At 37.4% G+C, this 17847-nt stretch overlaps 1 protein-coding gene across 3 annotated transcripts in view; it reads left to right on the plus strand.

The window, feature by feature from the left end:
• Positions 1–17847, plus strand: part of KIAA0825 (KIAA0825 ortholog) — a 428728-nt gene that overhangs the window by 139576 nt on the left and 271305 nt on the right. For all 3 annotated transcript variants that reach the window (XM_027545600.1, XM_027545602.1, XM_027545601.1), the window contains 4 exons: positions 897–1162; positions 2580–2730; positions 7646–7836; positions 11064–11246. In XM_027545600.1, coding sequence (XP_027401401.1) covers positions 897–1162; positions 2580–2730; positions 7646–7836; positions 11064–11246 — 791 coding nt within the window. The remainder of the gene's footprint in view (positions 1–896; positions 1163–2579; positions 2731–7645; positions 7837–11063; positions 11247–17847) is intronic.

The following is a 17847-nucleotide window of genomic DNA, read 5'->3' on the forward strand; positions in this document are numbered from 1 at the left end:
GGAGTTGTTGTCTTTTGGTTTGGGCAACCTTTAAATCTTGATTCACATCTTAGTAAACATTCCATTTGCATCAGTCTTACATCTTTGTTTTGAGAGTCACAGAACATACTGAGAAAATAGGAAGTAGTTATGGAAATGGAGAAATAGAGTTACTCCATATTCAGTCTACAGTGGGGTCAGCAACCCATCATTGAAGTGTTTTTGAAAGAGAGTTTTCAAAAGTGACCTTAATCCTCCACTGCCACCTGAAGCTCCAGTACATTACCCAGAAACACTGTTGACCTCTCTGGAGATGAGGCAAGTGAGCCTTTTCATGCATCCATCCATCACACCTCCTTTGCTGTTAAGAAGGAGTAAATTCATAATAACTAGTGAAATGCTAAGTGCATCACTCCTAAAAGTTGATGACTCTATCAATAAGAAAATGCTACATGAGATTGTTTCTGATGCTCTTAGATTATTTAAGTTAAACTGATACAGCTTCATTTATATGTGGTGATTAATTAAAAAAAACACTTTTATGACAGTTTAGCAAAAAAAAAAAAAAACCCGGGAGTGAGTCAAAAATAATGTAATCATGGATACATACTTTCTGAATTCAATTAACTACAAATAAAAGTATTGTCATGGAAAGTTATTTCATGAGTTTTTCATAATGTCTCTCTGGCAAGCATAAGGTTTGAAGTTTATATATAGAGAAGTATCATTTTTGTATTTCTTTATTTGACATAAAACATTTAACTTTCTACTACTGAGACATCGATTATTATAAAGTTGTGTCATTATATTTATGTTTGATGCCAAACTCATTATTTTGGAATTTAGTCTCCCTGTACATAAATTACATGGCACTGTCAGAATACAAATAACTCAGTGCTACATTTATTTCTCCCTAGTTTTGTTCTGACATCATGGAAAAACTTGACATAATGCTTCCACTGGCTCTGGCATGCAGAGATGATTCTTTTCAGGAAATTAGAGCAAACTTTGTGGAGGCCTGTTGTAAAGTGGCAACAGCTGTCCTGGCCAGACTGCAGGAGGGAAGCAAGGAGTTTCCCTCCAAAGCACCCCTGAAAAACCTGCACGCCCTGCTCTCCACGGCTGTGTATGTCTTCCAGCGTTTTATGCAGTATGATCATGTGATGAAAGAAAATGCTAAGAAGTGAGTGTCATTTACACTAAGTTGATGGCCATACTTGCAGTATCATCTATCTTTGGGTATCACAGAAGTGGAATCTTGAAAATGGTATTTGAGAAGGAGAAAATAATAATAAACATGGGGAATTATTTTCATTTATCTTGCCTAGGAAATGTCAAAAAGGTAGAGCATGGGTTGTATTAAACCAGATACACAGATAGCAAGAAAGATAGGTATTCCCTCTGAAGGCCCACTGGGATGACCTTTGCATTTCCCAGATGCTCTAGTCTGGAGGAACTATTCTCAGCATGCTGTTCTGATGTGACCAAGCAAAGCCTTTCCATTCCACAAGGCCCGTTGTACAGATTACACTGGAAGGGAAAAATAAACTTCTCCCCTGTCACACAAAACAATATTTGTGGAAAATGCCCTTCTCTTTGGTTCCTAGACCAACTAGACATTAGGAGCTGGCCTAGAGAAGAGATGCATTTCTGACTATTCTTGTGACCAATGTAAACATATCTTAGAATGCCCGTTTCATAGACGCTATTCTTCATGTGTGAAAAGGAAGCATTGGCAGTCTCAATTCTCATGTATTTGTAGTCCAAAAAGACCAAATGTTTTCTGGCTAGAGAACAGAAATGACTAGATGTATAATCACGTCGTCTATCTGGCTTCTCTTGTACTCTCTAGAAGACGGCATGGCCCTTTGCAAAGGGAATGTGTAGACTGGACACTCCAGTGTGAGCCCAAGAATCTAGTCTGTATTCCTTATTCAGCCTTTGCAGTCCCTTTTTAGTAACGAGAGGAAGCATAAGACAGTGTACTAAAAATAGCTAGAGATAAAAGTAAATTTGGCTTGATGTAGGATATAACTATGATATTTCTTTAATTCCCTTAAGTAGTCAGATGTTGTGATTCATACTCGAATTTATAAACAAAACGTGCCAGCAATCCCTTTATTTCTGTAGAATATTGTAAAACAGTTTATGAGATAATTGACAGCTACAAAATTACAATTTTTAAAATAAAAAGACTGTTTGTGGGACGTGTGATAGCTTTATAAAAGTTGGTTCTGACAAATGCATGTTGTTCTCTGTAATAACGATAACCTAATGCCTAAATAATGCACTGATCTCTAATAATAGGCTTACAAAGAATACTTTGATTTTTGAATGATGTATTGACAATGCAGTTTGTCTCAAGTTGAAGCGCATATTTGTGGAACAGCAGATGTACGTTTTCAAAGGACTTGCAAAACAAAGACCAGCTTTTTTTCTTTTTTTTCTTTTTGGAAAGTGACTGTGGATGCAGACTTCAGCATTGGGAGGAAATGAATGATTGATATCTAATAATCAAAACCATTTGTAGTACTGGAGATTGTTACCTCCTACTGCACAGGCCTTAAATCTCTGTCTCTTTGATCATTCCCTCTGCACAGACCCATATTCCTGGTGCCTATCCAACGATACCAGGAATTCATCAACAGTCTGCAGTTTCAGGTTACGGACTACTGCGTCAGAGTTTGTGCTACAAGCATTTTACAGGACGCTGAGAGCCACCATTGGGATGACTACAAAGCTTTTTATGAGGTGTGAAGTTACGTTTACTATCCCTCCTTTTTACACAAATATGTTTTACTGCCTACCTGCTTTCTGGCTAATTAGAAACATGAGCTTGGCATTACTAACACACGAAGGCTGTGAGGATAATATTTTTTAAATATTGAATTTATACTTGGAAAAACACTGTTCTTAAAAACCTGAAATAATTAGAACGCTCCTTCTGCTTAAAAGTAAAAATCACTTAATTTGAGCTGCAGTGTTTCCGTGCTATATAGTAGTTGGAATGTAATGGGATACGAGTAAAATTCAAGGAGAAAACAATGCCACAATATAATACTACAACCTTGTATTGTTTTCAAAGGGACCAGTAAGAGGTATCCTTGCACTTTTTTCTTGTTATATATTTGCATCTGTGTGTGATAAAGATTTTTTGTTAAACAGCTTTATTCTTTTTATACTTGTTTTCCCATCTTATTGTGTGTTCTTATGAGTGTGCTTTAAGACCAATCTGATCATTTATAGCTTACCTATTTTCATTTAACCCATGTTTTGAAATCCCAAATTTCTACTGAATTAAAGCCTAATGATTCCTAGTGCCACCAAAACCTGGATCAATTAAAATTATTCATCATCAGGCTTCATTAGTTCCCCTTCCTCTGAATCCCATTGATTACACATAAACCACAGTATTTGAAATCCCTTGAAGCGGATTTCAGAGCAGGGTGAAACATTTATAATATCTTAATCAAGATAATCAACATTTTCAAAATGTCATCAGTCAAGCCCACCTTCCGTAGTTTTTCCAACGAATGCCTTCCTCCAGATTGAAGCTTGAGATTTTGTTTCTTGATTGTCCTGCTAACTGTAGAGTATTGAGAAAAACAGAGTGGAGTTTTATTCAGTGAACTCACTCCTGTCGCCTTGCTGACACCATGGCTCCATTTATGCCTGGGTTATTATCGTAATAAATGTTGTCACAACAGAGACGAGCAGCTTAGAAGCTTTTTAAAAGGGCTTTCCATGTTTTCTAAGACCATTTCATCTCTCCTTTAGAGGCCCTTCCCAGATACCTTTTCTCTCTGCAAAAGCATCTATATAGGGTGTTCCAAACCTGACGCGCTTCAAACAGCAGCGAGCAGAATGAAAACGAGAAAGTGGTATGGTGCACCTGGTAGCCTGAGATAAGAATAAAAGTATTGGTCTCCCCTCTCCTGGCCGTGTCCCAGCTCCCTTATTTGCCTTGAGGTAAACAGAGAGGTTGAAAATGAATCCATCTCATGTTTCAAACTATTTCAACCTGTCAGTGCGCTGATGAGCAATTTTATATGATGTTTCCATTGAAGAACAGGTATCCCCTCACTATCCGTCCAACACAGGGATATTATGTTTCCTTTCATGCAAATTGGGAGCTGGAAGAGTCCTATGGTATAAATAATAAGTAGATGCATTGAGAACCTGTTATTGAAGTTACCAAGTATTTAAAAGAAGAAAAAAAAAACACAACAAATTACCACATAACATTCAGCTCTTAGATCTTATGACAAGGCTTTAGCTTCCAAGACAGAAATAACGAGATAGCTAGCCTGTGATTACATGGTACTGTAGCTTCCATATACTTACATGGTCAGTAGTTACAATTTAATTGCAGAGTTAGCGGTGGTTATTTATGCTCAGAAAAAAAATAAATAAAATAAAGTGATACGCTTTTCTGTTTACCAGAAATAAGAACCTTCTAAAACCAACACAGATTTTAGGCAATTTTGATAACTGGAGTACCCGACACGGTTTTATCCTGTTTACTACACCCCTGTCTCTGTCTCGCCCCATTATTCCAGCTGATTTGTGAAACAGGACTGGTAGGAATGTTTGAAGGGGTGAGGCGATGAAATCTGCCCGACTGGAGGTGGAGGGTGAGATAGAGATCTCAGGGGATTCTATCACCATGTGCAGAGTGTAGTAAAGAAATAGAGAATTTATAAGATATGGAGCAATATTTGCTCATGTATTGTGATAACAAGTGAGCCCTAGATAGATCATTTCCATTTTCTGAACTGTCAGGTTGAGAGAGCCAACGAGTTCAGTATCTCTCTGATGAGGTGCTGGTCAGATGGCACAGTGGGTGTTCAAATTACATGTTTAAAATCAAGCTTTTAGTATACTTGACATCTGTTCAATTTTAGCAACTTGTGTTTTCTAATAGTCAGAGAATAAAGAATTGTCTGTTCAAAGATAATATTGAGTGGCTTATATAATAAAGCCCAGCTGCTTGTTTCCTGATATATAATCTAAATAAAAGTTCACATCTGTTTGTATTATAGCGGGTCTACAAAAATAACAGATGTTTACTAGCAGAATACTTTTGAAATGACAACAAATAGGGAAACAGGTCAGAAAAATAAATGAATCACATTTAATTTAATGAAAGCCCTTGTATACATAGAAACTATACACATTTTGAAGAAAATTGTGAGATAGATGACCAGTTTGGAATATTTTTAAGTGAACATGAAGTTTATATTTTTAAAAGTCTTAAAAGTAAGTATCTTTCACTTTTAGGGGAAGAAATAGGTATGCCTAAAGTTATTTTTATTTTCTCATTTATTGCTCAAAGGTGGCTATTAAGGAGAAATAATATGAGAAATCATGTTGGCCATGTTATCATGGGCACCCACTCACCGACATGGAGAAAGTATAAATCATTCAGACTAGCCATGATATCAGCTGGGTTGGTTTTGCTTTACTTAACATACAACACAGAAAGTAATAAAGAAAATAAAGTATTAAAATTCCTTTCTTAGCTGAGGAAATTTTGTAAAGTATTCTTTATCACAGAACACACAACAAAGACAATATAAGAAACCATGATTTGCAACTTCTGCATTGATTTTTTTTAAACAGTTTTGATGTACATCTAGTCAGAAAATCAGAAGTGGTCGAAGTCCCCACCAGTTTGAACTTGACTCTTCAACACTTTGATATCCAAGTTTTCCACCCAACAAGAACAATTCTACTCATAAACTCCATTTGAAGGTCAATAGATAATAACTATAGATTATTATTATTATAGTGACTACAAAAGACTTTAGTAATCAAAGAAGTTACCAGAAGAATAATATGTAAAGAATATATACATAAGAAACTATCAAATTTAGGTATAGGAGAACATAAGTTCAGTTCAGTTCAGTCACTCAGTCTCACTCTTTGCAACCCCATGGACTGCAGCATGCCGGGCCTCCCTGTCCATCACCAACTCCTGGAGTTTACTCAAACTCATGTCCATCGGGTCACCCAACCATCTCATCCTCTGTCGTCCCCTTCTCCTCCTGCCTTCAGTCTTTCCCAGCATCAAGGTCTTTTCCAGTCAGTCAGTTCTTCACATCAGGTAGCCAAAGTATTGGAGTTTCAGCTTCAACATCAGTCCTTCCAATGATATTCAGGACTGATTTCCTTTAGGATGGACTGGTTGAATCTCCTTGCAGTCCAAGGGACTCTCAAGAGTCTTCTCCAATACCACAGTTCAAAAGCAACAATTCTTCCGTGCTCAGCTTTCTTTATAATCCAACCCTCATATCCATACATGACCACAGGAAAAATCATAGCTTTGACTAGACAGATCTTTGTTGGTAAAGTAATGTCTCTGCTTTTTAATATGCTATCTAGGTTGGTCATAACTTTTCTTCCAAGGAGCAAGTGTCTTTTAATTTCATGGCTGTAGTCACCATCTGCATTGATTTTGGAGCCCCAAGAAATCAAGTCAGCCATTGTTTCCACTGTTTCCCCATCTATTTGCCATGAAGTGATGGGACCAGATGCCGTGATCTTAGTTTTCTGAGAACTAAGGAGAACATTGGAATTGTTTAAAATGATTTTTGTTTGAGAAATATAAGGAGTGTTCGAAATAGAAATTTTAAGTCAGAGGATTACTTAAGAGATAAAATAAGTTTTTCTCATTTAACTTTTGATATAGTAACGTAATCAGGATAGTTTTAGAAGAACACATTCTTCAAACTTCAAATAATGTATTTCAAGTAATCTTTTAATCTGGTCTGAAGAAAATGAGCAAACTCCTAGCACACCTCCCTGAGAGCCTGTTAACTAATTATTGGTTGTAATTCACTTGAGGTGACCTTCTCATTTCTGCCTGTTTCCCCTTAGCTTTGGCTGCTGTTGGGTCTCACTCTGTGATGAGGGAAAATTTGACACAGAAAAGAGGTCTGTCAAGAGGTAGAAAGGAATGAGAACCTGGCCCTTTGGAAGTATAAAGTACTGTAAAAAATACTAAGAAATGATGATACCATCTGCCTGGGCTTTACGAAATCCTGCAAAATCAGACGATTTTAGGATGTGTTTCTAGTACTGTTGTTGAAACTCCATGAAATTTCATGAGTACTTCATGATGAAGTAGCCTAATATAATCATCTTTGGTGACTCAGACGCATGTTGATAAGTACACACTCTGCAAGTTTATGTTTGCTCCTGTCATTTCATTGTAATGTGAAATCTAAACCATTTTTAAGATGATGTCAATGATGTTAATAAGCCCAGAAGAATATACATGTTTGATTTGAATGATTACTCTTTAATTTTAGAAGAATCAGCCCACTATCTTAGACTATGCAAGACTTTGTTTAGCAGCTACAAAGATGATCATTTTAAAGTAAATTTTAAACTCCAGACCACGAGTAGGTAAATCAAGGCTACCCTAGGTTAAATGCTTGTGGTCTGGATTTGCACTAGAATATCTGGTCTCGTAATTGAAATAAAACATATGTTCCTTTGTCAATAAGAATGTTTTACATCTTGTCAAAAATCTTTCTTGGTCATCGAGTGCGTCAAACTCTCCAGCTATTTCCTTTCAGCCTGAACTAATTAAGTTCATAGGAAGCAAACTGACATTTGGTAAGATGCGATCCTCTTGTTTAATGTATGGTGGTTTTGCCAGGGGGAAAGATGCTCCTTCTCGCTCCAGATGTGGCATTATTTCTTCTGGGCGCTTCATCACGATCTCTGGACCATCCTGCCCCCTAAATTAGCCCAGGAGATACTAGCAGAAGTGCTGGAGAAGTCTTTGGGTCTCCTGGCCTCCAGATATGCCCAGGCCCATCCCAGTTATAAGAGAACCCTACAGATAAGGTAATTGAAGTTGTGAAAACCATTACTTTTCAAGAAAATGTTTGTCAGGTGTATAAAGTAGAATGTGCTTCTGAATCTCATGATGTAACTCCTTGTATATTTAATGTTTCTAACATCTGAAAGGAAATCATATTCAATTCTCCTGAGATACTTAAGTGCAAATGTGGAACTTGAATCAAAATAACTTTGTTCTTTTTTCTCCTTAAAATTGTATGTAAAACCCACTTTTTTTCAAAAAAGTGAGTCAAGTTGTATTACAATCTAGGACATAGATATCCAAAGGTTAATAAATAAGATAAAGAGAGAAAATTAAAATGGAGAGTAAAGCTGCGGTGCTGTGATGAAGTAATTTGACTTTGAAATTCCAGGCAACCAAGGAATTTTACTTTCGGGTGTTTTTTTTTTAATTTAATGCCTTTAAATATTGTAGTTCATCTTCATTAAGGAAACTCTTTTGTCTAATCATTTTTCTCTTAATATATTCTAATTACTTCTTTCCTCTTTTCCTTTTCTTTTTATTATGTATTACTAAAAAATAGTTCAAAATGTGAAATCACAGAAAATGAGGAGCAGCAGTCATGAAAATTATAGGCCAATTCTAAAGGAAATCAGTCCTAAAGGAAACCAATCCTAAAGGAGATCAGTCCTGAATATTCATTGGAAGGACTGATGCTGAAGCTGAAACTCCAATACTCGGGCCACCTGATGCGAAGAACTGACTCATTGGAAAAGACCCTGATGCTGGGAAAGACTGAAGGCAGGAGGAGAAGGGGATGGCGGAGGATGAGATGGTTGGATGGCATCATTGACTCATGGACATGAGTTTGAGCCAGCTCCAGGAGTTAGTGATGGACAGAGAGGCCTGTAGTCCATGCTATGCTGTAGTCCATGGGGTTGCAAAGAGTCAGACACAACCGACCGACTGAACTGAACTGAACAGGCCAATTCTATGGGTTGTCTAGGCAATGAATATTACAAAAATGTGGGTACATGCCAACAATGGTCTATACAAAGTGAAGCCTTTTGTTTTTATAAACATTCTGACTAATGTAATTGAGACCTGCCTTTTAGGTATAAAAATTATTTTTTCAGATATGTTGCTGCTGCTGCTAAGTCGCTTCAGTCGTGTCCGACTCTGTGCGACCCCATAGACGGCAGCCCACCAGGCTCCGCTGTCCCTGGGATTCTCCAGGCAAGAACACTGGAGTGGGTTGCCATTTCCTTCTCCAATGCGTGAAAGTGAAAAGTGACAGGGAAGTCGCTCAGTCGCGACCCCATGGACTGCAGCCCACCAGGCTCAGATATGCTAGGCAGAGCCTAAAGGCATCAGAGGCTTTATTATTTTTTTCAGTAGGAATTATTTTCTGATCAAGCATGCTGCATGTGAGGGCATTTAGGTCTTGCTACAGTGTTTCATAAATATGGTATTTTTGAACAAGCTGTTTTGAATTACTGACCAAGCATTAAAAAAAAAAAAAAAACATTGAATTCTGAAGAAGAGATGGAAAATTCCTTTTGAAAGCAAAGGATACTTTCATTCTTTTCCTTATGTAGCTTACATCACTTTTGACTGTGAGGTGGCAAGTCATTATGAGATACTTATGAAATCAGATTTACTATTAGCTCATGAAATAGGTAGTATATTTAATTAATTAACTGTACTATAGAGACTTTTTGCTTCTATTTTCTGGGTACGTAAAAACGTCTTGCAAAGCTAGAGTTATCTTTCCTAGTTTTTTTAAGTTACATATTTTTATTTGAATGATTAATTCTAAAATATCCATTTTGTAGAAATCAGATTTCACAGGCATGTGTTTGTTTGTGTCTGTGTGCATATATATCTATATTTATATCTATATCTATATATATCTTGGATTTGCAATTCTTTAATTAGCAATTAGAGTGAGTAGATGCAAACTACAATTAAACCTTCCTAAGGACGATTCTGGATGCTCTTAGAATTCTAGCTTCCAACTGTCATATAACAAAAACTGTGCTCTATATATATATCTCAGTCACTCAGTCGTGTCCGACTCTTTGCGACCCCATGGACTGCAGCACACCAGGCTTCCCTGTCCATCACCGTCTCCCAGAGGTTGCTCAAGCTCATGTTCATTGAGTTGGTGATGCCATCCAACCATCTCATCCTCTGTCATCCCCTTCTCCTGCCCAATCTTTGCCAGCATCAGGGTTTTTTCCTAGTGATTCAGCTCTTCACATCAAGTGGCCAAAGTATCAGAGATTAAGCTTCAGTATCAGTTCTTCCAATGAATATTCAAGGTTGATTTCCTTTAGGATTGACTGGTTTGAATATATATATATGCAAGGAAAATATTTATTTGATATTAATATTTTAATTTATATTAATTGTTTGCTATTAATATAAATTAATATTTGCATATACTTGTAAGGAGAACAAGTATTAAATTTGTGGCAAATATTTGTGACAAATTTATTTAATATTGCAAAGTTCTGAAACTAAGCTTTTTCATTTGTGCCTCTGGTGCCTTTTTTTTTTTCACCTCCCACATGCTGGGAGAACATATTGCTCAATCTTGTACCTTTCTTTTGATACCTTGTACTTGGATGCGAAGATTGTTCTGCTATCAAATTTTTACCTATCCCATGTATGTGGATAATAGAGAACTTTCTTTTAACCTGACTTTTCTTTTGCTGAATTTAATTTCAAAGAAACGCTCTTGAGATTCTTGAAGAGGATCTTAATAATGCAAAACAGACTGTTTTTCCTTTTTTAAAAAAAGCACTTCTGCAACACTTCACTGCTATGGACGTCATCATCTCTAAAGATAATGAATGCTGTCGTGCTCAGTCGTGTCTGACTCTTTGCAACCCTTTGGACTGTAGCTCATTAGACTTCTCCGTCTGTGGGATTTTCCAAACCAGAATACTAGAGTGGGTTGCCATTTCCTCCTCCAGGGGATCTTCCTGACCCAGGGATCGAACTTGCATCTCCTGTCTCCTGCATTGAAGGCAGTTTCTTTCTGCTGAGCCATCAGGGAAGCCCAATGCATGGTATTATGGGTCAGCTAACACTTGGAAACTCAAAATCTATCTTTGATGCTTTGTCTGTTTTTGATCTCTGAATCTCTGATATCTAAGCAAATATTTCTATTCTTACATATGTTTAATATAATAGATATAAATGATAGTGTGCATACCCAGCCGAGAAAACAATTTTAACATGATTTTCTTTTTCTTTCCAACAGATTTGATGTCACAACAATTTTAATTTGCACTGAGAACATGTTATGGTCAGTTTGCACATCTGTACAGAAGCTTTTGAATCCTCATGCATATGTAGATGATAAAATTTTTAAAATTCATACCCACTGTAATAATCTCTTCACAACATTAGTTATTTTGACTTCACCATTAACAGAATTACACCAGTAAGTATCAAATGTATTTTCTTTTTAGCTACTATGATATGGAAAATAATGTAATTTTATGCAGCTTACTGAATTGTGTGAAGTAGCAAGTAGAAATTTATTGAAGTGCAGTTGTGATATTGTGAATTGAACCATTTTACAAAACTAACTCTAACCAACAGGGATTTCTTCATTCTAGAAGTTATTTGATCCTAATAATGTGATATTTCTCTATTGATTGATCCTGTTCAGTTGATAAGGCTCTAATACAAGCAGGAATGTTTTGAGCATCATTATTTGAGTTGTTTAAATTCTCAAATTTTATTCATGGATTGATTTGTCTGTGAAAAAATAAATCATATCCCAATGGCTTTATGCTCCTCTAAAAATATCTGTTAATTTGATATAAATGATTTTCTCTAATAAAAAAGATTTTTTAAATGATTATAAAATGCTCTCTAGTCTGGAAGAGACATAATGTTTCCATTTACTCTGCCATAGGTTTGCATTTTTAGTGTTGGACTTAGTGACTGGGCTAGTAATGGAAAGTGGAAATAGGAGTAAGTAATGATTTTTTAAATGTTGAAATATTTACTTAGCTAAACAAATAAGATTCAGGAAAATAAAAAAAAAATGAACTGCTTTTCTGGTTAATTTCATTCAAATTTGTAATATGATAAAAGAAGTTAGAGTAAATCTTATAATGAAACATTAATATACTTTCATTTAAACCCTCCTCCAAAGTAGTCAGTTTATCTTAAAAGATTAAATATTGCATATTCTTAGTTTCTTGGATAGTAAAAATTATACAGACTCGTATTTCTTAAGATAAATTTGACAAAGTATTTGTTTCTGTACCATCCTGGTAAAGGCAATATATAAATCTTGATTTTCGGTAACTTTTGTGTTAGGAATTCTAAGGGTAATTATCAAGTTTTTTCAAAATTTCCCTGTAATTTTCACCCACTCTTGAACTTTCAACAGACCCATTGTTTACAGATTGCTTCTTCTGGCAACCTTTCCGTTGAGATCTAATTTTAGAAATGGAGAATTCTTTCAGAAAGGGAAAGAAATAATGAGATAAATTGCCATAAATTTGGGATTATATGTATAATGGTGCATAATCACAAAAAGCTCAAGTTCTAAAGCCCATAATAAATCCTAGTAAACTAAACTGATTTACCATAGATGAAAAAATTACTGTGCTCTTAGTTCAGTGGGTCATTTCATCTAAGGGGAAGGCCCTGTGAAAATCAGGAACAAAGTTGACAAATTTCATGGATTGGTCATGGTGAGCAATATTGAATTTCATGGTCTGTCACAGATGAATAGAAAAATTTTAACCCCCCAATGCATTTGTAAAGCAAATAAATTATCATCAAAGGTTGCGTATTTTAATAATAATAATAATGTAACATACATTCATTATTGTTAACCTGTGGCCTTTTGATACATTTTTAAACAACTCTACAAGTACTCAGATCTCTGTGATTTGTGCATTAGATATTGCACAGTAACCTCATTCAACAAATTTAAATTGCTAATTTAAACCAGAATTGCAGAACATTTTATACCAAGCACTGCCTCTGTTTTTTTTTTTAATATAAAACATAGTGGTTTTGCTTTAAAGCATGAATAAAAGTCTATATATACTTTCATTTTTTATTATTTCTCAGATCATAAAAATTTTCACAGATTTTATCCATTCATGTTGGTATAAAATTTAATTTGCTTTCCTAGAGTATAAATCTAATTTTTAAAATATATTTTGCTTTCTATTGACAAAGGAAATCTACAGGGCAACATGTTCCACACCTAATAGGAAAAAAAAAAAAAGTGTGTGTGCTGCAAGAACTCTATTGATTTATTTAGCTTCTTTTCACAGCCAGGATATGAAGTTGTCATATTGTTAGCATTTCGAGAAAAAAAAATTGTATATCTATCTCACATTTAAAAATTAGGTTATATGCTTTGAGGAATTGGTTAAAAGTAGCAATCAGATGTTGATAGCATTGGATTTTTATAAACTATGCCTGACATTTGTCACTCTATGTGATATGCCTTTCTTGAAGGTGACTGCTTTTATTCCAAGTAGTTCTGACAGATAAACTGAATGTATTTTCCTCTCCGAGCTTAGCATAGGACTACTAAATCCCAGGGCAGAAATATGATTTTTAAATCTTTTCAGAAAGAATGAAATGTGTTTGCAAATACGTGTGTCCTTTTTTAACTCCCCTTTGTAGATTTCTGTTAGGATGTTGTAAAAGGAGTACTTTAGGTTTGTCCTCCAGGGAAAGAGACCTGCTGAAACATAAAATATTCACCGTATATTTTCCGAAATGCTTATCACTTGTGGTTATGCTTATCTTCTTTCATAAAGGCAGTCACGCTGCTCTTTCAGACATGCACTCCATGCACGTTCACACACATACGAAATAGTGGTTTCATGTGTTACATTTGCTTGCACAGAATGTTAGTTTTAGTTTCTATCTAGCAAATTAAAGTTAATTTTTAGAATTTTAGGTAAATACAATTCAGTTTCAACTCATTAAATACTCTTGCCTCCCTAGGCCCTATGATTAAGCACCAGGATTAAACACAGGTGTCACATCAGGGAGCAAGTTGAAATATTCACCCTCAAGTGTTATAGGAAAGTCTGATAAGATTTTTAATGTTAAAATTGAACATTATATATATTTCAAAATGTTTTGATGCGTCCTATAAAAATTAAAAGTGGAAACTTTTTGAAAGTTGATTGTCTCCAGTGTTACCTCATTTAATAACATGGGAGAATGAATTTCAGTGCAAGTACCAACATGCTAGGCAAAGGCTGGGTCATCAGAAATAGGCCAGAATGTTGATCACTGAGCCAGGGAACGGCAGACCTATCTTTGGGGTTCACTTGATGTCATTCACATGACTTTTGAGTCACTAAATTCCAAGGTATTTCAGTGCTCGTTCTGTAGTTTGGTTTCAAACTGGTTGCTGGGAGTTTTAAGGTTAGCTTGTTTATTTCTTTAGTTATTTGAAATTACTTCACTGTCCGTAATGAAACAGAACATGTTGGTCTAAAACTTTTTCTTTCATACCTCAAGAATGGCTGGTGCACTGGAGACAGGTGGTCCTCAAAATGGTAAGCATAGGGGATGCTCACGTACAATGTTGAGCATCATGTGGTCATAAACACAGTAACTTTACTCTTAGGTATATACACAAAAGAAATGCAAACATATGCCCGTGAAAAGATTTGCACACAGGAGTTCATAGCAGCATTTTTCATAGTAGTACAAAGTGGAAAGAACCCAAATGTCCATCAGCTGGTAAATAGATAAACAGTATGTGGCATATCCATACAGTAGTATATTATTCAGCCACTAAAAAGAAATGGAATCCTGACAGATGCTACAACAGGGATGAATCTCAAAACCTGCATGCTAAGTGAAAAAAGCCATACACACAGAGTACATATAGTGTGACTCAACTTATTAGAAACTTCCAGAATAAACAAATCCATAGAGACAGAAAGTCAGGCTTCCCTGGTGGCTCAGCTGGTACAGAATCTGCCTGCAGTGTGGGAAACCTGGGTTCGATCCCTGGGTTGGGAAGATCCCCTGGAGAAGGGAAAGGCTACCCACTCAAGTATTCTGGTCTAGAGAATTCCATGGACTGTATAGTACATGCAGTCACAGAGTCGGACATGACTGAGTGACTATCATAGAGACAAAAAATAGATTAGCGGTTGTCAGGGGCGGGAGAGGAAGGGAGAATGGGTTTCTTTTGAACCTAATGAAAATGGTATAAAATTGCTGCTAAGTCACTTCAGTCGTGTCTGACTCTGTGCAACCCCAGAGACGGCAGCCCACAGGCTCCCCCGTCCCTGGGATTCTCCAGGCAAGAACACTGGAGTGGGTTGCCATTTCCTTCTCCAATGCATGAAAGTGAAAAGTGAAAGTCAAGTCGCTCAGTCGTGTCCGACCCTCCGCGACCCCATGGACTGCAGCCTACCAGGCTCCTCCCTCCATGAGATTTTCCAGGCAAGAGTACTGGAGTGGGGTGCCATTGCCTTCTCCAGTATAAAATTAGATAGTAGTAAAAGTTGCATAACTGTGAATATAGTAGAAATCATTTAGTTGTGTACTTAAAATGAGCAAATATTGTGGTTTGTGAATTATATATCTCAATAAAGTTGTTAAAAATGAATGTGGACTAGATGGAAATAGAAACAAAAATATGTAAAATGTATTTTTGAAGAAGAAGTGAAGTTGCTCAGTCGTGTCCAACTCTTTGTGACCCCATGGACTGTAGCTTATCAAGCTCCTCCGTCTGTGGGATTTTCCAGGCAAGAGCGCTGGAGTGGATTGCCGTTTCCTTCTCCAGGGGGTCTTCCCGACCCAGGAATCAAACCCAGGTCTCCCTCGTTGCAGGCAGACGCTATACCGTCTGAGCCACCACGGAAGCCACTTACTTTTTAAAGAAGTATCTGGCAGAATGCAAAAGGACCCAGTAAACAGAGTTTGTTTCTGAGCTATTTTGTTTAGATTAAATGGCTCCCTTTGTTCTCTTCCATCTAAACATTATTTTTGAGGGAAATAACTATTAAAAAAAAAAAAAAAAACTAAAATCAAATCGCTTTATGTATGGTCTTAAAAGAGTAAAACACTGGTGAACAGCAAGTCATTGGTTTTGAGGAAGGCCAGTACCCTGAATCTCTACGTAGCTGGTTCCTGCCTGGTACTCTAGGATCAAGTCTTGTTCTGTTTCTTCATCATATGGCCTGTTTCAATCTATCCCTTCGCTCTGTACCACCCAAGACTGACTTCACAGATGGCCCCTGTAATTCACCCTCCTTTTCACTAAGCAAAGTCTGACAATATCTTCTGTTTATTCACTCCTTTAAAAAAAAAACAAAAAACAGTATTTACTCTGTAGGAAGATCCCCTGGAGAAGGGAATAGCAGCCCACTCCCAATGGCACCCCACTCCAGTACTCTTGCCTGGAAAATCCCATGGACAGAGGAGCCTGGTAGGCTGAAGTCCATGGGGTTGCTAAGAGTCGGACATGACTGAGCGCCTTCACTTTCATTTCTCACTTTTATGCATTGGAGGAGGAGATGGCAACCCACTCCAGTGTTCTTGCCTGGAGGATCCCATGGACGGAGGAGCCTGGTGGGCTGCCGTCTATGAGGTCGCACAGAGTCGGACACCACTGAAGCGATTTAGCAGCAGCAGCAGCAGCAGCAGCCATTATTCTTGGGGCTTCCTTGGCAGCTCAGATGGTAAAGAGTCTGCCTGTAATGCAGGAGACCCAGGTTCAGTCCCTGAGTTGAGAAGATCCCCTGGAGGAGGGAACAGCTACCCATTCCGATATCCTGCCGGGAGTCCATGGACAGACGAGCCTGATGGGCTATAGTCCATGGAGTCTCAAAGAGTCAGATACAACTGAGCAACTAACACTTTCTTTAGACCAAACGTTATAGCAGTCATTTTCTAACTTCAGGTCATCATTTTCTAACCTCAAAGATGTATTTTCGATCTTGAGAAACACAAGCCCAGGGGCAGGAGAAATGTAGGAAGCCTTATTGTACTCCAAGTATCTTACCTTGATTTCTTTCACTTAATGCCAAGGGGCTAGTAGCCCTGCTTTATGAAAGAAAAGCAGTGACTTCCAACTATGTTTAAATGGTGAAGTAGACTGAATTTGGTTATCTCTACATGGGCTTCCCTTGTGGCTCAGCTGGTAAAGAATCTGCCTGCAGTGTAGTAGCTGCTGCTGCTGCTAAGTCACTTCAGTCGACCCACGAGGCTCCCCCGTCCCTGGGATTCTCCAGGCAAGAACACTGGAGCGGGTTGCCATTTCCTTCTCCAGTGCATGAAAGTGAAAAGTGAAAGTGAAGTCGCTCAGTCGTGTCCGACTCATAGCAACCCCATGGACTTCAGCCTACCAGGCTCCTCCGTCCATGGGATTTTCCAGGCAAGAGTACTGGAGTGGGTTACCATTGCCTTCTCTGGCAATGCAGTAGATCTGGTTTCAATTCCTGGGTTGGAAAGATCCCCTGGAGAAGGGAAAGGCTACCCACTCCAGTATTCTGGCCTAGAGAATTCCATACTCTGTAGTCCATGGGATTGCAAAGAGTCAGACATGACTAAGTGACTTTCACTCATTCACCCATATATTCATGGTTAGTCAACTATGGTTTCAGGGGCATCAGAAGGACTCATATATCCTCAGTTATCTCAGGTGTTCCAGTGTTATCTCAGTAGTTCAGTCTCAAGCTAATTCTCCTTCTTCTGAAATGTGGTCTTCTCTGGTTATTTTTATTTATGGAGTACCTCCAATGGTAGCCACTGATGATACCAGACATTTGACCTGAACCCTGTGCCCCTGTGGACTTGCATCCTTGGACTTCCTCAGTTCCATCCTGGAGATTTATTTCAATAGCATCATATCATGGGACTCAGCCTCCTGGGAGGGCAGTCAAAAGCAGGGTGGCACAAGAGAAGCATAAAACCCAGCTAACTCTTTTTAGCGTATCCTACTTTTGGATATGCATTGAATTTATTTTATTCTAGCAGCAACTGGCTACATAAGGCTAAGGAGTCAGTGTTGTTAATGAGAAAATGAA

Source organism: Bos indicus x Bos taurus, chromosome 7 (genome assembly GCF_003369695.1).
Source record: "Bos indicus x Bos taurus breed Angus x Brahman F1 hybrid chromosome 7, Bos_hybrid_MaternalHap_v2.0, whole genome shotgun sequence".
In the NCBI taxonomy this organism is placed as follows: domain Eukaryota; kingdom Metazoa; phylum Chordata; class Mammalia; order Artiodactyla; family Bovidae; genus Bos; species Bos indicus x Bos taurus.